The 25,368-nt window shown below is 39.0% G+C and overlaps 1 protein-coding gene across 4 annotated transcripts in view; it reads left to right on the forward strand.

Moving 5' to 3' along the window:
* The first annotated feature begins 2,915 nt into the window (after positions 1–2,915).
* Positions 2,916–25,368, forward strand: part of ADAMTS6 (ADAM metallopeptidase with thrombospondin type 1 motif 6) — a 143,162-nt gene continuing 120,709 nt past the window's right edge. For 2 of the 4 annotated variants that reach the window (XM_071425335.1, XM_071425339.1), the window contains exons 1-7: positions 2,916–3,492; positions 8,680–9,047; positions 9,765–10,129; positions 17,549–17,717; positions 22,914–23,131; positions 23,643–23,726; positions 24,223–24,368. In XM_071425335.1, the coding sequence (XP_071281436.1) occupies positions 8,951–9,047; positions 9,765–10,129; positions 17,549–17,717; positions 22,914–23,131; positions 23,643–23,726; positions 24,223–24,368 (1,079 nt within the window). In that variant the 5' untranslated portion in view covers positions 2,916–3,492; positions 8,680–8,950. Of the gene's footprint in view, positions 3,493–3,871; positions 4,154–8,679; positions 9,048–9,764; positions 10,130–17,548; positions 17,718–22,913; positions 23,132–23,642; positions 23,727–24,222; positions 24,369–25,368 lie in introns of those variants that run through there. The other 2 variants (XM_071425338.1, XM_071425337.1) reach the window with 2 other exon arrangements.

The following is a 25,368-nucleotide window of genomic DNA, read 5'->3' on the forward strand; positions in this document are numbered from 1 at the left end:
ATAAAAAGCTCATATTACAGAAAAACTAGTAACTTCTTGCTTTGTCCTCTATATGTATTTCAGTAAAAAGCAAGATTTCTGGAATTAACCCCAAATACCTCCAAATACATCTCACAATTCTAAATTCAAGTTCAATATGAATATTTCTTTAAACAAAAGAGAGTGCTTCCCAATCTTAAAAGTTATTGGCTAACATCTTAAAGGATTCAAAGGCCTGAAGCCAAGACTGCTTTAGCTACTTACGTCCGTCCATGGTCCGCAAACACTAAGAAACTGGTTAAGACATAGAGTAATATGCTTTGTGCTCAGTAAGTTTCTAATCCTGCCAGAGCTCCTGAGAGTTGCCAGTTGCCCAAATGGTTTATACATAGTACTAGAATTCAGAGTAAAATTACTATTGCTCATAGAAGCACTTCTAATTGCAGCAAAGAAAAATTTATACTAAGAATCTGTGTAAGACTTCCTGTGTAAGTTTCTTTTCTAAAAAGTTGCAGTTCATAAAAATGTATATATATGGATAATATTTGGGGTGAGGACACTAAAAAAAGTCACCAAATGGGCTCACTATTTTTATCTGAATGAGGTTCACTCTGAAATATTGTTTTATACAATAAAGCAAAGCAGTTAAGTCAAACTACAATGGTAGTTCTGTCAGAAATTCTAATCACAGACAGGAATTTCTAAAGATGAGCCAAAGCTTTTCCTGGTAATAGACCAGTTTTGACTGGTATATATACACCAGTGGGCTTAGGCAAGAAAATGTAGTTGTCTGGAACGGGGAATAAATAACTTGTTGGTCCGAGCAAGCAGCTGGGTTTTGTGAAGTCCATATATCTCTTCCTTGCTTTGCTGGATTTAGAGCAGGGAGCTGAATCCATGTGAGGACCCTAACCAGACAGTGATAAGCTGTCTTTCTTTTTAGCTTGATGAGTATTTATTCAGCTATACAGAATGGAGCAGATCCAACCACGAAGAGGCCAGTCTTTAACACCAGAATAGTCCCCAGCTCAGCCGTCAGACAGCAACGTGAACATTCCTGAGTCTGATTCAGGCAGGGTCTGATTTGAAGGCAGGTCTCCCAAATCCCCCGAGGATACCATAGCCATGAGGCAATTGGCTGTGATGCGTGTCTGTCTGTTCAAAAGGTTATTTGGTTCTGATGAAGAATGTGTAAAAAAAAAGTTTCTTCACGGTCTGTCCTTTCAATGGGATAGACTGTCCCAGTTCTCTGTACGAACCACTGAGTTTGCAGAAAAGGTTGAGCAGAACCTGTTACAATGCCTGCCCATGGACAGGTGATACCTGGCTACATCTGAGCAGGTCGTGCCCTGCGGCTTTTCCATGCGGACATCGCATTCAATGATTTGCTGCAGGAGAAGGAACTGTGGAATGCTAACAAAAAATACTCTTCTCAACGTTGGAAATAGCTGTTTTAATGAAGTGGATGTACCCAGATGCACCCATCAAAGGGCAGCTGCTCCCGCACGTACAGGATGAGGAGGAAGAAGGGCGGAACTGCCTCCCCGGGCGCAGCCAGCATCCCTGCACGCCCCGGGCGCTCCCCCCGCTCGCCGACGCAGGATGGCGCTCTCCGTATGAGCAATTAACCCGGGGGGAGCAGGTTGGAGATGCATTTCCAGAATAAAGCGTTTCTTTCCGAATGCCCCTATTTCCAAAGAGCATTGATTTCATAGCTCCGGTTTTCAATGCAGGGATACATTCTACTACTCCCCTCCCCTAACCATTGTTACATTAATTTGCCCGGCGACGGTAAAAGGATCTCTCAAGTAAGTGTTCACTGTGCTGTTTCAGAATGAATAGTGACAAAGATGACTAACTATTTAGGACGTTGTGCTTATTTTGTTAGAGCTGCAGTTAAAAGAATTTTCACATACTTGTATACAAAATGTAATTTACCTATAGTATTGCTTCATGTTCAAATGTAATTGTGTAGAGTTTATTTGAAACGATGAATGCCAGCCACGGCTCTGATTTCACCATCTCTCAGGGCATAAAGCCAGCCCCTGCTGACCATCAGACTCCTGCTGACTGCTTGACTTTGCAGGCCGATCCTGCTGTTTCGATGCTCGGAGAAGTCCCGGAGTAGCTGTGCTCTTGGACTTTTCCCTGCAATCATTTCACAGTCCAGCCAGTTATTAGAGATTCACCAGAAGTTGCAATTACACCTACTACCTCCGGCTGGGGAGGAAAACCCGCACTCGCACCGTTTGGGAAATACAGTTAGCAGAAGCTTGAAACCTTAGAACCTAGGTTTAGGAAGGATGTATTTTTTTCTCCCCCTTTTTCTCTTTTTTCAGCGATCGGAAATTAACTTAGAGGGCGAGTGGGAGTTGCAGCCCACTCTCTCCGTGCAGACCCTCTCTCCGGCAGCGCTGGCTTCCCGGAGCAGGGGCGGTTCGCAGGCCGCCAGCTGCCCGCTCCATGCGCACCCTCCTGCCCTGCCGGGCGGGGAGGCGACACCGACCCCCGCCGCAAATGAAACTGAAAGCCCTGTGAGAGCAGGCCCGGGACCCCCGGCCTCGGCGCGACGCTGGCCCGGCTGCCGCTGGCCGCGCGGGCTTCAGACACCGCCTCCGCTCCGCTGGGGATGGCGTTTAAGAGCTTTCCTTTTATTAACGCCTCTAACGGGGCGCAGGACGAGCAGCGCGACGGTAGCAGGGCCATGGCAGCAGGGGGTCGCCCCAGCTCGCCGCCCACCGGCAGCGCCCGTGCCCGGCGCCTGCCGCAGGCACCCCGAGGCTGCGGGGGCGGCTCCCCCGGGCGGGCCGGGCCGGGCCGGGCTCCCCTCAGGCGGCTCCGCGCGAGGGTCCCGCCGCCCCGCCCGCGCCCCCGGCTGCGCCCCTGCCCCCCCGCCGCCACGTGACGGGCGCGCATGCGCGGCGGTGCGGGGCACATCTGCAGGCTGACGTCAGCGGGCCCCGCGCCGTCCCCCGGGCGAGGCTGCCAAGGCTCCCCCGCTGCCGCCGCGCTCGGCTTGGCCCGGCGCCGGCAGCCAGAGGAGGTCTGGGGCTACTTCAACCAAACTTTCCTGAGTCCTTCCTGCTCTGCCTGCCTCCCCTCTGCTCCCCCTCTCTTTCCCCCCTTTCTGTCTCCCGGTCCCCCCTCCCCCCCCAACTCAGATGATATTCACATGGTATTTTGCACAGAGGAGGCTGCTCAAGAGGAGGGCACCCACCCCCACCCCAATATAAGCCTGTTTTTCCCTCCTTCCTCCTCTCCCCCCCTTTTTTGTTGGAAAGACAAAATGTGCAGGGTGATAGCTTCGGTGAATTGATGGCATCCTTCCTCCTGCCAAGCCAACCCGTTTTCTAAAAACCCCTTTAGGAAGGCTAGAGAATTCTATTCTGTTGGAGAATAGAACCCTGATGGTTGCTTGCACAGAGGGGAAAAGCAGAGAGGAATACGGGAATCGTCCTGTGCAATCTCTATTGTTTGAAACTTACTTTATATCAGAAATTGAAGATGAAAACGGTAAGGAAGATTTCACGCTATTCAATGAAACTTTTTGCTTTTCTTGTGTCCCGAATAATGGTGCGTGCAGGGCTTTGGGGAGCGGGGGGAGATTTATATTGCATTAGGCGAGGTGCATTTGGAGTAATTTCAGAGAGAAACCTTGAGATGGGGGAAGGGGGTGCGAGGATTTTTCAACCGATAAGAGAGGTGATTGATGAAGTACCATCTCGAATAGTGCACTTTTAAAAAGATTTCTTATACTTTGAATATTCAGTCGTTGGTAGAAGCAGAAAAAGAAAAACAAAACCAAACCAAAACCAAACAACAGATGAAAACCAAAGCAGCCCCCATACCCCAGCGACAACCCAGGGCTATTCCGGATTGCTGCTGAGTCGAGGACGCCCCGCTCTCGGCCGTGCCGTGTCCGCTGCCGCGGTCAGACAAGTGCACACTTTGTACCGGGGCTTGGAGGGTCGGAGCGGCCGCCGTCCCGCAGCGATGCTGGCGGGGATGTCGGGCTCTCGCTGGGCTCATCAGGAAGATGGAAGCGTGTGGTTTTGATTTACTTCGAGCCGCTTGGGATTTGCCAGACTCTTAACCCCGCGGACTCGTGTTTGTCGGTGTATGTCTGTCTCCGCAGTCGCCCAGGGTTCAAAGGGACTTTGTTTGGTGGGAGGAGGTAAGTGGGCTCTCGCTCCCCGGCGATGTGTGTGCGGATTTTGTCTTCGCTACTTTCTTTCATTGTTGTACAAGAGAGAAGGGAGAGAGAGGGAGAGAGTCAAGACTCTTGTTTTTATTTGGGCTGCCGGTGCAACGCGTTTGGGCCAAACGCCAAGTGTCTGGGTCACACGCGTTTTATCCAAATAGATTCAGCGCTGCTGTCTGGAAATGGGCTGCTGAAAGTTAACTTTAGGATCAACTCCACCACAGCAACCAGACTCTCCCCTTCAGCCTCTCTAGGGAGGACGACTTTTTTTGTTTTTTCCTTCTGAATTTTTTTTTGAGGGATGTGTGTCTGGTGACTTCCAATTTTCTTCAGTACTAGTGTTTTTAACTCTCTGTGTGTGCAGACGTGTACAGATAATGTGCATGTGTGTACGTGTTTAACTGTGTGTGTAGCCATGTATTTTCCTAGCCTGTTGACTTTTCGTTTTGGGGGGCTGGGTGTTGCTTTTTCGGTAGATGCAGTGACAGCTGCCCCCTCGGCACGGCCGGCGGGGAGCCTGGGGGCTGGCGGGGGGGTCATACGGTGGCGGCCCCGTAGTACCGGAGGCCCGCACAGCAGTAATTTTACTCCTCACGCCTCGGCTTCTGGTTAATTCCCGGGGTGGAGGGTTCGATCTTTTCCCTTTGTACGTGTCCCTCTCCCCGCCACTCCCGGCGCCCTTTCTTTTTCACCGAGCTCTTCCCGGCGCGGTCTGCGCGTCGCAGTTCTCGCCCGGGGAGGCTCCCGGGGGCACGGCTAATCCCCGGCTTTTGAAGCCCTGCGAAGTTTTTCACGGCCAGCCGCGATACCTGTAATTGAATTTGTGTGATTGATGCCCGTCCCCTCCCGCCGCCCTCCCCATTTCCTTAGCAACCACTCGTAGTGCCGGGCGGGCGCACGGCCGCCCCTGCCCGCGCCTCACCGCGGGCTCCCGCCGCCCGCTCGGCCCGGCCACTGAGGGCGGGAAGGCGGCGGGGGCCGAGCCGCCGGGGCGGGGGCCTGGAGGACAGCCCCCTGTCCCGCCCGCCGCGCCGGCGGGTCCCTTTCCCAGTCGTCACTCTCCTCGACCCCGCCCCGAAGGGTAGCTGCGGTGCGGGAGCTGCGGTGCGGTGCGGTCCGGTCCGGCGGTGCGGTGCCGTGGGTTTTCTGGCACCGCGGCCGCTAACGGGAAAGCTCGGCGCTGCTGCCGCCCAGCGCGCCGGAACCCCTCGGTTCTGCGGTGGACGCCCCTGGTGTGCCGGTTGTCCTGGGACATCGGTCTCACATGCTGCCCTGTCGTAAATCTTGAGCTACCTTCAGGTTAAGTGATGCCTTAGTTGCCCAAGGCATTTGTTTAGATGGAGGCTCCCATAGTGGCTGCTCTGAGCAGTTTGGCTAGTCGCCTCTTATAGTCCACTTTATCATGCAATCATATAGGTTGAAGAGGACTTCTAAGGTCATCGAGTCCAACCTATGACCGAACACTACCCTGTCAACTAGACCATGGCACTAAACCAGTGCCATCCAGGCTTTCCTTAAACACCTCCAGAGACTGTGACCACCACCTTTCTCAGCACCCTGTTCCAGTGTCTAATCACCCTTTCCGTGAAGATACTATTCCTTATGTCCAACCTAAACTACCCCTGCTACAGCTTGAGGCTATGTTTTCTCCTGTCACTTGTTGCTTGGGAGAAGAGACTGACCCCCACCTGGCTACGCTTTCAGTTGTAAAGAATGATAAGGTCATCCCTGAGCCACCTTTTCTCCAAGTTAAACACCCCCAGCTCCCTCAGACACCTCACATAGGACTTCCACCTCACAATAACTGTGACCTTTTTTCTCCTCACTGAGTGTCACTGGGTGGGAACCTCATGATACCGCTGACAGGACTTCCATGGTTACTGGTGCCTTCACAGAAATGCCAGTGCCATGCAGCTGTTTCATCATTGTCATCAGAAAACATCTTGTACTATTCCTTTCCTGTTTGGCAGAGCTCTTACAGTTAGATGGGATCTGTGGTTTTAGGTGGTGCTTGAGGGCACGGAGCCACACCTATGTTAACCAGTGGGTGAATGTGTAGTTCACCACATGATACACTAGAAGTTTCTTGTTGTAAGCTTAGTATTGACCAAATCTTGCATGTTAACAACAATCTACAGGCTGCCATGAAAATAGGCTGCCAAAGAAGGTGCAAATAAAACAAAAAGGGCATAGAGTCCAGACTTTGATGTTCCTACCAAACGTCAGAGTATTTTTCTTGAAGTTACCTGAGTGCTTTATCATTCACATCCATTATCACTCTTTAATTGGAAACATTAATATAGCTTTATATGGTCAGCCTGTATCCGTGGTCAAGCTGGCAATAAATATTTATGAAGAAGAGGTAAAAAATTCTGCTGAAACTTTCAGAATGCTTGACATGAAAGGAGATAGGTCTTGTGTGAAGCTTGAAATGAGGGAGACCACTTCAGAGACCTCTGCAAGAACACTAGACATGAGTGACTGTTTGACACTGTTGGCTAACATATGGTTATGGTCCATCATGTGGGCCATTGGTGGGTAAATAATAAATGATGATACTAAATAATGGGTACTGTTAATTTATGTCCAGTATTCTGAGCTATCTAGCTCCTTAGGTACTGCAGTTTCAGGAGATCCTAATTTTAGGATAACTTTTTTATCAGCCTAACAGTCTGAACATGAGCTCCCTGTTAGGATATTTTGGCTAAGTAGAAGCTGTAAGGCAATATTACCTCTATATATGGTGGTAACAAGCCATTACTGGACTACAGTTCCCAGTTCCAGTGCCTGCAGATAAAAAGGGATGCTGGCAAATTGGAAGCGATTCAGAGAAAAACTGCAGAAGTATTCAGTCATCTGGAAACTGGATATACAGAATGAGATAAACCAAATAGGTTGAGCTGCTTATCAGGAAGTGTCCAGAGATGCTTGTATCAGAGTATAACTGTGCACACAAGGAAAAGAAACCAGCTCATTGGCAAACGGGGGTAAAGCAAGATTCAGCGACAAGAATTTGAAACTATACATTCTCAGATTAGAAATAAGGCACATTATTTATTGTACTAATGTAGTTGAAAGAGTATTAATTATGGGTTAATTATGTATCTTCAAAACTTGCAAAATTCTAAGAATTGTAAAATTCTAAGAAATGTAACTAAATATTAGCTCGGAAATAAAGGTTTTACATAGCAATGCAAGCAGAGAACTTTTTTATTAATGTGCTTTGAGGCCTTGCCACGTGTAAATGGCATCACAAAGTCTTCATGCTTCCCAAGGAAAAAAAATACTACTAAGCACAAAACATGTTTGCAAAGTATCTTTTAGTCCCTTTACAAACCTGAATAAATCCTGTGTGCAGCCTTCAAATATTTTCAAAAGGTCAGATTAACCTCATTTGCCCATCAGCAATTAGATGGGTTTGAAACTGGCTAAGATGTTATCTAAATATTCATTGCAATGTTGGTAAATAGGATTTGGGTGATGATTTTTCTTAATATTTTATGTTACAGCTCTTTATAAAGCCTTCATAAATAATCCATTAGCTCCAGCTCTATTACATGTCTGAATGAATGTTGTAAATCATTCCCAGAATTTTAGAAAGGCAGATTTATCTGGTGGATGTATAAGTGACTCTGTATGCTTGTGGAAATTGGTTTTTAAACAAGCTCCCCTTCTTAGGTGTTCTGTTTCTCCATTGTCTGCTTCAGCAGAGTTTGTGCACAGGTGTGCTGAGAGTGTTTAAGTGGACTGATGAGTACCAGCTGACACAACACATAGTTTGGTATCCCCTGGTACTGGATTGTTAGTTGACTGCACGGATCTTCCATTTAATCTCCGGCTGCACCTAGAGCTGTAGCTCTAGTAAAATAAAGACTGTTATTGCAATAGTGTTGTAAATGAAAAAAAAAAAAAAAACCTGACAACAAATATTTGATATATTAGAATGTGTATGATGAATAGCTTTAGATACTGAAATTTGTTCTTTAGTATTCTAACACGCAGCATTCCTATCTAAGTGAATGCGAATTCTGCCTGCATAAGCAGAACACTGGCCCTAGTAATAACAAAATACATGCTTCAGAAAGATCAGATAACTACTCTGGATTCCTTTCCAGGTTCTTCCTTTATCTACTAGTATATTGGGATGTGTTATTAACAGTTGAAATAAATGAGTGTGTAGCATTGGTTATAGATGGAACAAGTCTGAACACAATATTTGAGCTATGAGAAACACTAAATAGGTGTAAGAATTCATAAAAATAACATGAAGTTAATAAGTGCATCATAGGTTGTATGAATCTGCTTTTCAAGGTTAATGGTAACTCTTTTTTTTTTTTCTTTCTGTAAGATTGTGACCTTGGATGCCACCATAAAACTGCTACTGAATATTATTTCAAAATATTGCCCTGTATAATTCACTGTCATGGCCTAATATTTTGCAGCATAGATCTATTTTAATAGAAAGAATTTGCCTTGACTCATATTCTTCTGTTTTTCAGGAAAAGAAATGGAACAATTTCAGTAACTGTCCAATCTAACATCTGTCTCATATCTTAAGGAATCTTACAAATACTTGCTTTGAATTGAGAAAATGACTGCAGCTATAGAAGAAAGTACCTGTCCAGAAAGTGGAACATCCTATAGTTAATTTGAAAGTAGCATAAAATAAATAAACCTGTTATGGTGCGATTCTGGAGTGAAGTTAACTCTATAGCACACAGGTAGCTCTCCAAGGAGAAAGAAAAAAGAACTTTCTGTTTTTTCTAAATTATGGAAATTTTTTGGAAGACGTGGACATGGATTTTGAGCCTAGTCATGGTTTCATCGGAATTTCTCAGTAACAGCAGGCTTTCATACAGTTCTCAAGGTAGGGGTCTGATCTCTGTAGTTGGCAAGAAGTGTGTATTTTTGCATTGTATTTGTGTAATATTTTCTAAACTGTGTTTATGTAATTCATGAGCTCATCTGGGCTCTGCTCTTAGTTTTATCATGATTAATTGTCATACAGATAAAATTTCCTTGTTCTAATTTCTCTCTGTCTACTTTTAACTGTAGAAAAGCCTTGCAAATTAAATCTTGTAAAATGTACTTGATAATATTTGAGAGACTTGCCATGATAAAATTAACATGCTTTTAGACTAGGAAGTAAGAATCTAATCTTGTTTTTACAATATAATCCTTTCCATTACTACTGTTTGTATTCTTGCAAGTGGATTTTATAGCTTTTGTCTTTGAATGGTAGTACAGGGAAAAATATGCCCTTCTTGCATTAGCCCCAGTTATTTACATATTTTTGGTCAATGGGAAAAGATAGGTATTAAACAGCTTTTCTATTTCCAAAGTGATAAGCAAATTAATAGGAAATCAAACACATTTTCTTGACTTACAAAGAAAGAAAATAATGTTTTATTTTATTTTGTAAAATGCTGCATTGTGCACTTACCTGAAGGTGACTTTTACTCATGAGAATGATGAAATTTACCCAAAAATGGTCTATGTTTACGCTACTTTTTGTTTCCTGTTATATTTTCTTCTCTTCTATGCCCACTCCCTGGACTGTCTTACCTTGTGATTGATTACAAAGAGGAATTCCTGTCTTACCTTGAACACTACCAACTAACAATCCCAGTAAGGGTTGACCAAAATGGAGCCTTCCTCAGCTTTACTGTGAAAAATCCTAAACCCTCAAGAAGGAGGAGGAGCACAGACCCTTATGACCAAGAACTGGCAGCATCTAAATTATTTTTTAAACTTTCTGCCTATGGCAAGCACTTTCATTTAAACCTGACTCTCAACACAGATTTGGTGTCCAGACATTTTACAGTAGAGTACTGGGGGAAAGATGGACCGCAATGGAAGCATGATTTCTTAGACCACTGTCATTACACAGGATATTTGCAAGACCAACACACTACAACTAAAGTGGCCTTAAGCAACTGCAATGGTCTGGTAAGTCATTATTACATGTTATAGTATAATAGTGTGCTTGTCCCTTTTCAATTACAGAAGAAGAGTTAAATTGGCGTATCTTGCAGTTTTTTGAGTCCCTGTGGGAAGCAAGTAGACAGGAAGGTGTAGAAACCCTCTAAAACCTGAGCTAGGTCCTGGGGAAAAGTAGGTGTCAGTTTCTCAAGCTTAATATAAGTACTGAGACTCAATTCTGCAGTCTTCTAGCAGGCAACCTCTGTAGTGTTCATAGTGTCCATGCTAGGGTTGCAGGATTATGTCTATGCTGAGATCTTTACAGTCATAGGAGCCTTCCAAGCTCAAGGGGCAGGAAGGAAGAAACACTGGATCCTCCAGGGTACTGAATTTCTGCAGAGAGATGTTGATTGGACTCAACACCCACTTTGAGTATTTGGGTTTAAAAACTAAGTAAGTAAAAGAAGAGGAATTGCTTGGTGTAGACATCATCATTGCTGTGAATTCAAAATGTGAAAAGTCTTTAGCAAGTAACAGCATTAGAAAATAATTATATAATTATTTTACCAGAAAGATTTTGTTTACAAATCGTAAACTTTTGCATTTAGAAATAGAATTAGAAGTTCTTACCTAATTTATTCTCATCTCCTCTTACTGGTGATTTTGTGATCACATGACAATAGTACATGCATGGAAAAAGAAATTAGAAAATGAACACAAAAAAGTAAAAAAGCAGGCTATTGAGTAACAAAATACTAAAATAGAAAGGCATGACTATGAAACATTAAATCAAGAACCAGTGTTTTCTGTAGTAAAAATACACATACATATTATGGTTTCTCATTCTGGTTTTTATTATAGTAGAATGCTGGTCGGCCTTGTTAGGGGTAGGTGATCTAGCTAATTGCTGTTAAAAAAAAAAAAAATTACACGGACTTGCTAAACTAATTCCCATTTGTCCTTGGAAGCACCACTGAGCAATGCCTTTTGAGATGTTACTTTCAAAAAAGCCAGCTGTTCCAGACCCAAATAGGTTGCATTACACCCAACTACTTGTGATATGCCTGATAAAGGCTAGTTAAACATTTCAGAGTGTTCCTGAAGAAAAATATTTAATGGGGATTTCCAGCGCTAAGTGAACACTTTCAAAGAAATGGAGTTAAAATGATGTTCCATTGAGTGTGGTAATACAGTTTAGTTCATGTAGACTTATAGCAGATAGGTCTGAATTTAGTACAATTTTCTCTTTGATTGCAGTTTCCATCTAATAGCATTTTTTTTCTGGTCACAATTCTGGTCACATTCAGGCTTCAAAGCTAAGTATACTCCATCTTTGCTTGAGTTCTTTTCAGCTCAAAATATGATGGAGACAAAGTCCCTTCTTTCAGGACTCATTTCTTTAAAAGAGGCTGCAAGCCTCTTTATGCTGATTGCTGCATGCTAATTGATGCACAGACTAGTTGGTCCCTGTGGAGACTGCAGTAAGTGCCATGGTGATCCCATTTCAGTTTCTCTTTTACCTTGGCTTAGGGAGTGAGCCAAGAACTCCTGCCCTTGCCATAGCTGACTCTTGTTTTCCTTTCATGTTAGGAAAATAAAGGTGGGATGAAGCACAAAAAAGCCTGTATTTTCCCATCGTCTTTTCCCATCTGTTGCTCCTTATGGCACTTCTTTTCTTCTAAAAAGCATGGAAGATGTCATGAGGAAGCAGAATCTTTGGGTTTTTTTTCTTCTGTGCCCAACACCCTGAGGTGACATTTCCCATGTTTTCCCTTTGTCCTTAGGCTGTCCATTTTGCTGGAGTGAGGCTGCCTGTGGTTCTAGGTGTCAGTATGTTTTAGCTTTGTGTTTGTAAATTAACTTCTGTGTAGAGTGTTTCCCACTTAAATCATCATCATCAGTGGCTGTGGTTGTTGTCAGTCCTTATGTGTGTCTTTCAGGTGTTAAGGCAGCCTTAATCTAGTCCTTGGGCACACAAATTCTTCATGGTCATGCGTCTTTACTCGAGACTTCACATATCAGGTGTGCACTGCATCTCTTAGGAAGATTTGGTCACAAGCATGTGAGGCTCCTGTGTTGCTCCAGAAACATCAGCAGGGTGACACATGGCTCTATCTCAGAGGCATAAATCCTGCAGAGGGTGCAGCAGTAGTCTTGACTTGGTACCATCCTCTACTGTATGGAAACTCTTCAGTGTTGGCAGTGCCTTCCAGAGCACAGTGTATGGGAGTTACCACTCCATTCAGATAAATGCATCACAAAGTTATTTTTAAATGATGATTCCTACTAATGAATGTTTTGTTATACAGCTGCTGGTTAGAACATGTTTAATAAGGCAATTGGCAGTGAATATTGAAGACAATATTACTTGTTTTAGAGTTAGCAATAGCTCAGAATGCATTGTACTTAAGGTATTTATTGTATTTTCCAGTTTGATTGCTGGTCTGTTAATGACTGCCAATCATAGTCTAATAGTCCTTGATTAACATCTCTATTAAAGCCAGTCATTGTAAGTTTAACTCTTTACCTCTTCTGCAGGTAGTAAGTAATATTTAATAGTGAATGTTGCTTACAAACAAAATGTATGCAATATATTTACTCCAGTTGTCCTGTTAGGTTTCACTGTTGACAAATAGGTTAAATTTCTTCCCCTTATTGAATGTCTTGAATCATTTTTATTAGTTATTCAGAGTGGTTATGTGAGAACATGATTTAAATAACATATGTTGTATGTCTTTGAAGAACACTTACATTTGAGATAAATGTGAGGAGGGCTTTCTCTCAGTTTCATTATAATAAAAATGACAAGCAGTCAGTTGATTTTTCTATCACTGTTTCTTGTTTCAGCCTCTCCCTCTATATTCCTCATTACCAAGTGCCCTAGAATTACAGGCTGCTACTTACTGAAGTTTCAGTCCAGCAGCTTCCGTCTGCTGGGTCCTGGATGTGCTATAAATTGTCTGAAGTTCTGAGTAAAGCTCTATAATCCAGGGAGCATTCATGTGAGGAAATTGAAGGTCTTGTCCACAAACTTGCTGGCTTCCAAACTCATGTTTACTGTAGTGAATGCTACACTTGTGGGTGGATTGTAGGTTGGGTGTATCATGAAAGAGCCTACAAGGAACAGCATTTTAGAGACTGGGTGTTGGGTACAAGGCAGCAGACTGAGGCATTTTCTAAGCTGACTATTTCATACTGAAGGAAAGAGGAAAAGAAATGGTGGTAGAGTAGCTGAAGAGAGAGGAACTTCACCTTGGGGGAATGGAGTTTGGGAGGACTCCATGGACTCACTTTGGGAGGAGCAAATCTCAGAGAAATTCTGGGGCCTTCAGTAATGGAATCAAGCAAAACCCAAACTTTGTATTTTGACTCATCTTTCTCCTCTGCCATGTGTGAAAGCTCTTAACTGAGTCCTCAAACAAGTTTTGCATGGTAGAAAATTTTGTAATTTTGGGCTGAAAAGGTCTGTAGTAGGAACTATTTTGAGGCTACTGTGGTCCCAAGTAAATGGCTAATGTAAAACATGCATTATTTCCATATATGTGAAGTTCATGCATTGCATGATGTTTGTGCTGGACAGCACAGTTATCTCCATCCAAACAGAAATGATAAAGAAGAAACAGGTAAGTGACTGTTAAGAGCATGAGCTTACTTTTTCAGTGGGGAATTATTTTGCTGGAAGACTTAATGTTTGCCTCGTTTATTCCTAAATACATATATTTATAAATTACTAATATTTTTCTTAAGAGTCAGTTCATTTGAAAGCCATTTTTACTCTAAAGAATGCATCTACTTTTGTAGATCATAGTTTACATATACTGTGATATTTTTGACTGTATGTGAAATAATTCTGCATCAGGGTCTTTAAGGCTATCTTTGATACTCATATGTTTTTGCAGTACATCAGTATTTAGAAAATTATATACAAACTGTCCCTATCCTAGTTTTAAGGTTTTAAGTTTTTGTTAGATTCCATGATGTGCTGTCTCAGGCCAGATCACTATTTTTTTCATCTTTGAGAGCACAGTAAGTTAATGCAATCTTCTTCCTCGGTAGTATAGCCAGCTGTTGACATACTGAACAACACTGACTCGTTTTCAGAAGTTTCCATTACTAGTACTTTATATTAAAGATGGATAAACATAAAGCCTAAAGAGATTCAAGGTATGGAAAAACTGTGAAACTATAGTGCTGTGTGGAAAAGGCATGTGCTTACTTGTCCCCCATAATTCAGTTGGTTTTTGCAACTGATGGATGTCCCCCATCTGAAGGAGGTTAAGGCCCTGGCTGGACAGCCTGACAGAAAAAGATTCTTTTTCACAAATTCAGGGGAACTCCATGTGGATTCACAGATTTGTCTGAGCATGTCAAACTGCTGGAACCAGACCTTGTATATGTTAGCATGAGTTGGCAGTCTGTAGTGAGATTGGATAACACAGGACCTCAAACAATCTGTTTTAGATAATAATCTTGGGAATGTTCCTTGTAGTAACATACTTGGTGCATTCAGCTTGTTTCTTATATCCATGGTATTATGTCAAAACCTTTTCTGGTCATTCTTATGTCTTAATGATATTTCTGATGCTTTGGAGCAGAAGTTTAATTTATGAACTCTTAAAATACAATAGCAACACTTAAAAAGAAAATGAAAATTAATTCATTTTATTAATTCATATTATTTAATGCTTTAAATGGGCATTATTTCAAACTCCTTTTTCAAATGAAGTTCTGTTTTCCTCAGATAGTGGATTATAAATCAAAGCTGATATTTAGAATGTTGGTTTGGATATAATAGTACACTTCCCACTATGTATTAATCAGGCTTTGCTGAATACATAAACAATGCCACTATCTCTAGCCAAATGAATTTTTGAAACTTAGAAAATATGCTGGCCATCACCAAGGTACTTTTTAGTTGCAGTATTTAGAGTGCTTCTTAAAAATCAGTCATTTCACTGTTGAATCATGGTGATTCATCAAGACTGGTTGCATTAATTTAGCACTGGAAGAACAGTTTTGTTTGCAAGCAAAAATACTGTTAGGCTCAAAATGGTCTACCTAAGCCAGGCTTATGGGAAGGGCATATTCAGGGTCGTTGTGTTTCCAGTGCTAAATTGAATCACTTGTCTGACTGCAGCAACTGACCACAAATGTTTTCACTTCCTCCTTGTAGTTCTATGTTAAAATTTATTTGTAGTTCCTTAACTAAGTGTAATTGAAATGTCTTTTCTTAAGCACCCTAGCATTTGGGCAAATGACATCAGATATCAGCTAGGCATTGGAAAAAGTGGTGATGCTGTCCTTACCATTGTCACTGCTGGTACCTGAAGGAACTGTGACCGTTGTTTGCAGACATTCTTTAGTTACTTGCAGGAGCAAATATGCAATTTGTGTAGAGAATTAGTGCTGCAATTAAGAGTTTATGCTTTTTGAATGAACTTAGTTCTGTTGAGGTAGTCTTGCCACTTATAATTATCATTTTCAGTATCTGATATAATAATCTCATTTATGCTTAGACTTGCAAACATGGTTGGACTTGAGTACAGACAGGAAGGATGTATGCTCTGGAGGAATTTAAGTTAGGACCCACTCTGTCTCAGAGACAGTGCCACTGATTGGATGGTATCTCTGTCTTCTCAGGCTTGGCATGAGGCAGACAGCCTGATGGTGTTGGCCAGAACCACTCCACAGGACTCTCTTCCTGTGGGAACATAATACCAGAGCTTACAATGGCTCAGGATTCACTTGAACCCAGATGTCTGACATGCAGACTGGATGCAGTCCAAACTGTCAAGGTTCTTTCTGCATATCTGGCAAGCCCAGTTACAATTTGTTTTATATTTTCAATACTGTTTAAGCAGCAGTATACCAGTAAATTATTTATTTTCTAGTAAAATCTTAGACTTCAAGTTACAAGAAGGCATTGTAAGAGGAATTTGATACTGGCATCTTCCAGGTGAATTTAGACCCTGATGTTGCCTTCTGAGTTAATAATTGAGTTCATAATGAAAAATACCACCGAAGAGAAACACTTATTTTGCATTCACAATGTAAGGAAGGAGTAATTGAAAGCTGCAGTCTGTTCATACATATATTTTCACCATTTATAATAGAGTTCTATTTGGAAAACCCTTGTTTCTGATGTATTGCATAGGTTTTTTTATTTTGTAAGTTTTATATGTTGTTTCAGAAGTAAAGAACTGTAGGCATTTTATGTACAAAACAGTAGCAGGACAAGAGCTTTGACCAAGAGTAAAAAGACAAACTCTGATATTTGAAAACAGCTTTAGGATTTTTAGAGCAGATACAGAGTAAGTGGTCTTAAGACTGATCATAGAGGTCTTAAAAAAAGATTCATGTGTAGTATTTGTTTCACAGATAAAAGGTGTGGTAGCAATTTGTGATTCATCAAGTCAGGATATGAATGTAGGAGTTCCTGCTTCCAGGCTTCTGTCTGATGGGTTGCTCTTCCCTGTATAGAAAGTTTGTACATTCAGAATTTTCTACATATGGGTATCAGAATTTTTTATTTAGTGAACATTGGTGTAGAGTCTGTCAGGGCTTATTCCCCAGTATTTCTATATCTGAAAGGATCCAAAACCTGGATTTTCTGCTAAAGTTCAGTTTTAATTGCTGAAGGTTCAGGAAATTGCATAGTTGGCCTGAAGTCTCCCCTTTCTTCCATAAACCACTTCCTGTTTGGAAGAAGCTGAGTTCACAAATGTGAAAATTATGAGACTAGGATATCTACTATTCTGCACTGCAGTATGAGGAAAAAAAATATTCATTTGTTATGGAGAATGAGGTCTAGTACAGTCTGCCATAACTCTTGTTTGCTAGATTTATGGCAGCAGTTTTTATGGAATAAATGCTTTGTAGACAGTATAACTTAAGTTAATATAAATAATTTGATTTCTGTTAACTAGCTCAGTTTTGGGATTGTGTCTGGATGTAAAATAAAAATGGTTTCTTTGAATATGTGTTCTAAAATTAATCCTTCCTCGTGTTTGTCTTTGATGAAGTATTTGGCTTTAAGCATCTAGCAATGTGGCATCACAGAGGGATATTGGACTTTCCATTTATACCATTTTGGCTTGGTGTAATTTTTAATGGATATCAATCATGTCATTTCAGAACATCTCGGTGAAGAGATTATTAGTAATATTCTGAAACTATCTCTTGTTTTTTTAACTGCATCTACCAAAAAAAGGTGAAAGTTCTCCACAAATAGGACAATGATAGTTTTATTTTTTCTCACTGTATTGTTTATAGGCACCTACTCTGCTCATACTAAATCAGCAGACGAGAGCTGGCTCATGCACTGTTTTATGTGTTAGCTTCTAGCTGTGGATTTCTCCACAGAGAATGTTTTTTAAAGCTAAGTTTTGTGATAGTAGTTCCATATTGTCTATTGTAAGCTTTTGTTTTTTTATTTGCTTCTTTAAGCATGGAGTCATTGCTACAGAAGATGATGAATATTTTATTGAGCCTTTAAGAAATATAACAGAAGATTCTAGTAACTATAATTATGGGAATGGTCATCCTCATGTTATATACAAAAAATCTACCATGCACCAGCAGCACCTCTATGATCACAGTCACTGTGGAGTCTCAGGTAAACAAGAATGAGTGTCATTCCTTTTAAAAAATGGTAATTTGAGATGTTTTTTAAGATCTTGCTTGTTTCACATTTAAGACATAGTGAAGAATGTAGCTATGAGAATCTTCATTCTGGGTGATGTAATGTCTTGTTGAAAAGTAGTTTTGATTTTTTAATTTTTTTTTTTCAGATTCAGATTGAGAATATAGTGTATTTCAAAAACTAAGACAGCAGGAATAAGTCTTGTTTAATGCCTATATTGTGTACAATGGTAGAAATGAGCACAGGCTTACACAAAATATGAATAAATGTACTTCATTTCCCAACAGGAAAGCATGCTTGAATGACTACATGTTACAGCTCAGTGCTTAGTATGTGTTCAATCTCATTTGAAGAAACTTGATATGCAATAAATATGTCAGCATTATGATTATCAATACATTTGGAACTGAGTCCATATCTTTCTTGTTTACAGAGGTTTATAGTGTTTTGGTACTTGTTTTTGGTCCAGTTGTTTGACATTATTCCATTATAGTCAAGTATGTGATTTACCTGTGCCTCATAGGCAGGATTATATAGTTCTGATAGAGAGATATTTTCTTTGTAAAGTAGTTTTAACCTCTACAGATACAGGTTTTGAGTACTCTGACATAACCCTTGAATAAACTGAAAACTAACTTCTTGAAGACAGCATGGAGTAAATCTGACAAGTTCTTTTAGAACACAAAAGTAATTTTTTAACGTGCTAGAAAAATGTTTTAACCTTGTCAATTGTTTATATTCCAGTAATAGCTTATAGTATTTCTATAATTTTAAGAATAGTAATTCTTAAAAGTTCAATCATAAGAAGTTGTATTCCATGAAATTCAGTGCATGGGACAGACTGACAATAACTAATCTTAAAATAAAATAAGATAATAGTTCATTGATGTAATTTATTTTAGCTTCTTTTGGAGTTTATAATGTTTAGTGGCACCAGCTGTCTAAGCTTACAGTACAGATTGTCTGCAAGATCCATTCTTGGGAGATAGCTTTTTCTTGAGTGTTTCAGTTAATTGTGTTTATGGAATGTCAGACTTCATGTGTGTAACTTCTGTTTTAGTTTGAGAGCATTATTCAATATACATGCTTAGAGTATTGCAAAACAAATCTCTTAAATGTTACTGCCTGCTAACTGATTGTGAAATAAGGGTACTAGTATATGTTCATTTTCCTGGGAGAGCTCTCACTTAAGCCGCTTGAAATAAGTGGAAGGTTTTGAAATGTAGGTACATGTAATTTTTACCATTATTATATCCCTACAAAAAGAAAGGATCTTGGCCTCTGTTGGATCTTATCTTCTAGAGTAATGCTTAGAAGTCATTCTTCTCCAAGCCATGAAGCAGAGGCAGCTGCTTTTGTCAGGTTGTGTTCAGTGATTCTGGTGGTATCTGTTACATGGATCACAGGTTGATCAGAGCTATACATATTGCATGCATTTTTTGTAAAACATGGTATAATATTTAGCATTTATTACTTAGTATAACTGATGGTACCTTTTTCTTGGAAGCTCCTGTGCATTCCCTCAGCTTTCATAGCCTGAAGTCCTTAATTATTGAAGTACTAAAGTATTGCTTTTTACAAGCCTGAGAATATTATGATACTCATTCATCTCAGTTTCTCCTTTTCCTGTTGTTCTGTATACTATTTCCACTCCATTAAAATGTCCAAAAAAATTCACTCTCTGCCAAGACTGCAAGGTCTTGCTTTTCCAGATGACATTCTGTTTTACCCTCATGGGTAACAAAGCCTTTTAAACTCATTTTCTTACCACTGTTGCAGCTTTATCTTAAAGGGAAATAGCATGCAAAGCATCCTGAAATACCTAAAAAAAAAGGCTAAAAAATAAAGTCAAGTATTAATTTTCAGTTTTGCAGCTTTCACACCGAAGGATTAAAGCCAGGTATTCAGTGATGTTTAGGGAATTTGACTGGTTTTGGAAGTTTTGAATAGTCCAATTTTGTCTTTTAAAATGCAAACATCACAAAGCTGTAAGTACCTTTTGGCAGTATATGATTTATTTTGTCTGGAGACTGATTTTAACTTTGCCTTCAGAACAGTTTTCCTAGCACTCTATGCAGGGAGGAATCTGCTTGAGAAACTGTGCCACTATTCATTGTTTGTCAAGTTTCCCCTACTGTAACCTAGTTTATTTTGTACCTCTTCTCCATCAGGGAAATAGTCAGGGTTTTGAAGTGTTGATAGAGACAAGGGCAGTGTAGTTTCTGACCTTTCTGAGAAGAATGACAATAATAGAATAGAAAGTGGAGTACAGAATTTGGTGAAAGCATGATCAGAATTGATTTGGATCAGTAAATGATGGGCCACTTCATAATCAATGGTAGAATTATGGTAGGTAATGCAAGAGGAGAATTGGAGAGGCATGAAGAATCAGATGAGAGCACAGGATACATTTTCATAATTTAAATTAGATTTTAAGCATTTAAACATAAAAATGTTCAAAACATAAAATGTTGAATTTGTGTTTCATGCATGTATTGTCACCAATTAATTTTGTTAATTTTATTAAATATAGCTGAAATCACTAAGGCCTTGGTAAGACGTTTTCCACTGCCAAATTCCAATTGCTTCAATGGGGTTTGAGATCACTGGATTATCTTGCAAAATGCTGTATTTGTATAGGATTGAGAAACAACAAAAATTGACATATGAGAGCTGCAGAGTGGCAGATTATTTCTGGATAGTTGTCCTATTTTTTGATTTATGTAGTGATTTCACTCATGTCAGACTTTACAGTTGGTATATTCTAAAATATGGAATAAAAGCTTGTTAAAAGCATGAAATAATGGTGCTAAAATATTTAGAAAAAAACAACATAATGTTTTGTTTCGAAATATTTTCATAGTTGCATTTAGCATAAGTTTGCTATTACATTTTAAGATATTTTTCCATTTGTGCTTCTTTCTTTCTACCTTTACCACCACCCAATGTCTTAGATGACTGACTTAGGAATACTTGTGTACAGTAGTTGTGAACTCCATGTCTACATGGGTTTGGATTTCTTTTCAGTTGCAGTTTAAAACCTAATTTCACATTTTTGCAATAATTATTTTGGGATCAATTATAGTATTTTTCTGTGGTTTTTTTCTTTATTTTTCCATTTATTTTTACCTTTCTTTATTTCCTTATAATTATGTTCAATGTTAATGGAGCTTAATTTTTTTCTTTTTTAACTTATGAACGTGTTGAAAGAATGATGTTAAGTTGCCACATAACTATTTTCACTAAATAAATAATATATCTTTATTTACTGATATATTTTAGCAGTTATACAATTTTGAGATCAGCTGAAGCCTAAGCTTCTCATCTGATAAGAAAATGAGATATGGTTGTTCTTATGGAGCTCTCTGAGACCTTTGTTTGAAAGATAGTATGATGATGGTTCCAAAATAATATTTTTTTTCCTCTGAAAGTTTTATGTTTGAAATCAGTAGGTTTTAAATCTTTAGAATAGTTTGCATGAATTTTGAGTGAAAATGTTGAATTAATGTGGAAGCAGTACTTTCTAAAATACTTTGAGCACTCCAAGAGCATCAGAAACTATCAGCATTTGTTATTTGAAAAAGAATGAATTTTAAAAAAATTTAGTACAGTAGCTGTCAGAGAGAATTCCAGACATTTCTAAGACAAGTAAGTGTGATGAAAGTCTTTGAACAATTCAAGCAACTTTGAATTTTCTAGAATAGAGGTGAAAACCAGGAGAAAGCTTAGTAGTCATTATAGAACCCAAACCAGGCTTTAATACTCTGTACAGGATTTTTTTTAGAAAGAATTATAACCATTGGAGAATGAGGACCATTTTGTTACTGGTGTTTTAATAACTAGCAGGTTTACTTAAATTTTTTGACTTTTCTAAAATATGCGCCTTTTAGAGCCAATACCATAGCCTCAAAAATCATGAAACAGTGCAACAGTAGGAATGCTGAAGGTTTGTATTCTTGGTTTTGACCTGAACATACATTCTTTGTGGTGTAGTTTTTCTCTTTGAAATCAGTGTGCTTAGCTGACTTGCATAAAGCATTGGTTTTTTATGGGAGGTTCTATCTCTATTCATCCTTAGCTGACCCTGTTTTAGTAGAAGTAATGATGCAAGAAAATTACTCATTTGAGCAGTCCCGTTCAGACAGCCAAAAATGTATCTATTAATGTTGTTGTGCTCATCTGTAAATACCAAGAATAACTTGGATATTTTGAAATCCTATTTGGATAAAACCAGACTAACAATATACTTTGCTAAATTTTAGCTTGAGATCTTTGCTGGCTCTTGTGGAAAAGGGATATATGATACACACTAAAAAAGCCAAAAAATTGAATCCATCCTTCCCTTCCTTTGTAGGGAAGGATGGATTCAATTTTTGTCTGAGGACAGGAATTAGAATTCAAAGTCATCTTGTAATGTTTGTTTTGCCAATAATTACAGCTCTTTGGATTTTTAATAATTTATCTCTTGCACAGAAGAAATATTTTTCTATATATTTACCTGAAAAAAACCCCAAAAATCAACACATTTAAACTGAAATTTGTGTTGAAATAACTATGGCAAGTATCCCATGTCAGACCATTTAGAACTTTCTATTACAGTTAATTCACAAGGCAGATAAAATATATTATGATAAGTTTCTGAAGTGAAAATTTATTCATTTTAGGCATGTAAGCCTAATTGCCTAAAAATTACAGACTTTTGCAGGAGGGAAAAAGCTTTTTAGTGTGTTATGAGCATGTTTAATCCTTAGTAATCAGATAATTTTTACAATTATTTTGAATTTTTGGTTTCTAGTATTTTTTTCCAGAGGTTACAGCTGTTCTTGTTCTTATTCTTAAAATTCTGACGTGTTCTTGTGGTTAATTATAACTAATCTTTAATAGTAACACGAATGTGCAAAATCAGACATATTAAGAGAGGATTTTTGCTTTATCATACTAATTCAAATTTAAGGGGAGTTGAGATTATTGGTGCTCAAATTTGCCTTTCCAATATATAAGTTAGTTAAAAATAATTTAGAAAAAAAAAGAAATTTAATTTTTCTTTGCCTCAAGAAAGACTCATTTGCTAGAAACTTGGGAGATGGCAATCTCAACATAAACCATCTGCATTTGAATGAGTTTTACAAGTGACTCCCTCTCAAGTATTTTAATTGTTTTGGCTCCTAGAAGACCTCACAAGAAGTGGCAAACCTTGGTGGATGAATGATGCATCTGCTTTTCCAGCTTCACGTCCAGTCAATGGCACAGGAAGTAGTCATAGTCGACAGAAGAGATCTGTGAGCCTTGAACGGTTTGTGGAAACGCTGGTAGTAGCAGACAAAATGATGGTGGGATACCATGGACGCAAAGACATTGAACACTACATTTTGAGTGTAATGAATATTGTAAGTTTCATCCTTCTCTGTGTTCGTATCAATGCCTATGTACTGAAATGATAATGGACCTATCAAGTGTTTATTTATTGCCATGAATTATGCTTTAATATAAGTACTAGCTTGCAGAAATGAATAGTTTAAATACTGGAAATCTTGGCGTTTTGGGAAAATGTCAAGAAGTGTGTTGTGATCACTTTTAAATTGTTGTCTTTAATTTTGAATTCAAATAATTACATTCAGATTATACAGTTCTATTCTGCTTATATCGACACTCTAGATGCTCATTGTGCTGGATGAATTATGAAACAAGGTATAAACAGTTTCAACTGAAAAGCGTGACTTAAAAAGAGGTTTTTTTAACAGAATGGTCATTTTTTTTGGTCAAAAAATAACTTTTATTTAGGTGACGTACTTTACATTATGGAACTACATGAGGAAATTGGGCTAATTTTTAACTATTTAGGAAGCAAGTTGTGTTTCTTGTCTGACTTTGTGCCTTTTCTTATTTTCTGGAGGTCAGGTTGCCAAACTTTATCGTGATTCCAGTCTAGGAAACGTTGTGAATATTATAGTGACACGTTTGATTGTCCTCACTGAAGATCAGGTAAGAGCTGTTGTGCTAAGCTTTATACCTTGTGAAATACAAGTTATGTTATTATAGAATGTAGAGTTATTTAAGTATAGATTGAAGTGGCTGCCTCTGAGTTCAAAACCTATCACATAATTTTTCACTGCTTTAATCAAGATGAAGCAGTTCAAAGGAATATTCCTTGCGTATCATCTCAAAGATATGTATTCTTACTTCAGGTGACTATTATTACACCTTCGGGGATGTCAGTTTTATTTTTAGATCTGTATTTTGATTTATTTTTTTTTCTGTATTGACAAAATTATTATTAAAGTTGGAGCAGAAAGAATGATGGTTCAGTAATACACAGCTGAACTTGGGGTCAGATTTTACAGAAATAAAATTTGGCAAGAAGATTTTATTCCTAGACACCACTGCTTCTAATTATAGTCCCATTTTAGTTTTCAAAAGGCTTAACAACTGACCTTAGTAATTTGTTTGGAACATTTCTGGTATGCATGTTGTATTGCAGCCAAACTTGGAGATAAACCACCATGCAGACAAGTCCCTCGATAGCTTCTGTAAGTGGCAGAAATCCATTCTCTCCCACCAAAGTGATGGAAACACCATTCCAGAAAATGGGATTGCCCACCATGATAATGCGGTTCTTATTACTAGGTATGGTCATCATAAGTATTGTGTTTATTTTATTTCTTGTAGCTTTCTTGTTCTTAGCATATATATGTCTAGAGGCTAGTTGCAAAATAATATATTTGGTAGGTAACCTTTAAAGGAGGAAAATTAATAGATGGGTTGTCTTAAATATATCAGATTATTAAAGTTTAGATTAAGAATTTGGAAAAGTAAGATCTGCAAATCACTTGCTTCTGCTATTATTTTCACTTGACAATACAAAGTATTACAGTAGAAAAGATGAATCCTATTGAACATTTTATACTTTCATAATTGAAAAGAATTCATAAGATTGCAGAGAAAAAAAGAGAATGAAAAATGTATTGTTAACCATGTAAAGTGTTTTTGTAAGAATTTCAAGCCAGAACTTCAACTAGTGTAATAGTATTTCTCTGAAAACAGGTTCTTGCAGATTCCAGCAATATGAGACTCTGCTTTGTAGCTGGTTTGATTTATTATGCTTAATTAAGATGAGAACTGACAATTTTAATAGGTAGTTTCAAAGCCTGCATATGTGCTTATTTGTTTGCTTCTATTTCACTGTTACTGTGATAAATTCAACATAACCTGCACTGTAATCCTGTGATCCTGATAAAGGCATTTGTGTTTCTCCCTTTGCAGTTTGGTGTAGGCAACTGTACTTTACCAGAAGATAAGTCTCATTGTTATTTAAAGATATTATTTATTCTTTTTTGTTTTGTTTAGGTAGCAGCAGGTTCATATGCTCTTTTTTTGATTAGGATCTTTTAATTGTGATTTCTGCTTTCCAGAACAAATTCTGTACTGCTTTGTATGTAACCTAATTTTTTTCTGCATTCACTGCAGAAAAATTGAAATAGTGGTTAAAATAATGTATCTTTTGTATAATTTTGCATAGCATTTGTGGAAGTTGTTTTTTTTTTTTTTTCCTGAGGGAGGTGGTGTTTTTTCTTGGTTTTGTTTTGCATAATGAACAAATCTTTTTGAGAGGAAATAGAACCTAGTG

Source organism: Agelaius tricolor, unplaced genomic scaffold (assembly GCF_023055355.1).
Source record: "Agelaius tricolor isolate 1412-34295 unplaced genomic scaffold, bAgeTri1.0.p SCAF_4, whole genome shotgun sequence".
In the NCBI taxonomy this organism is placed as follows: domain Eukaryota; kingdom Metazoa; phylum Chordata; class Aves; order Passeriformes; family Icteridae; genus Agelaius; species Agelaius tricolor.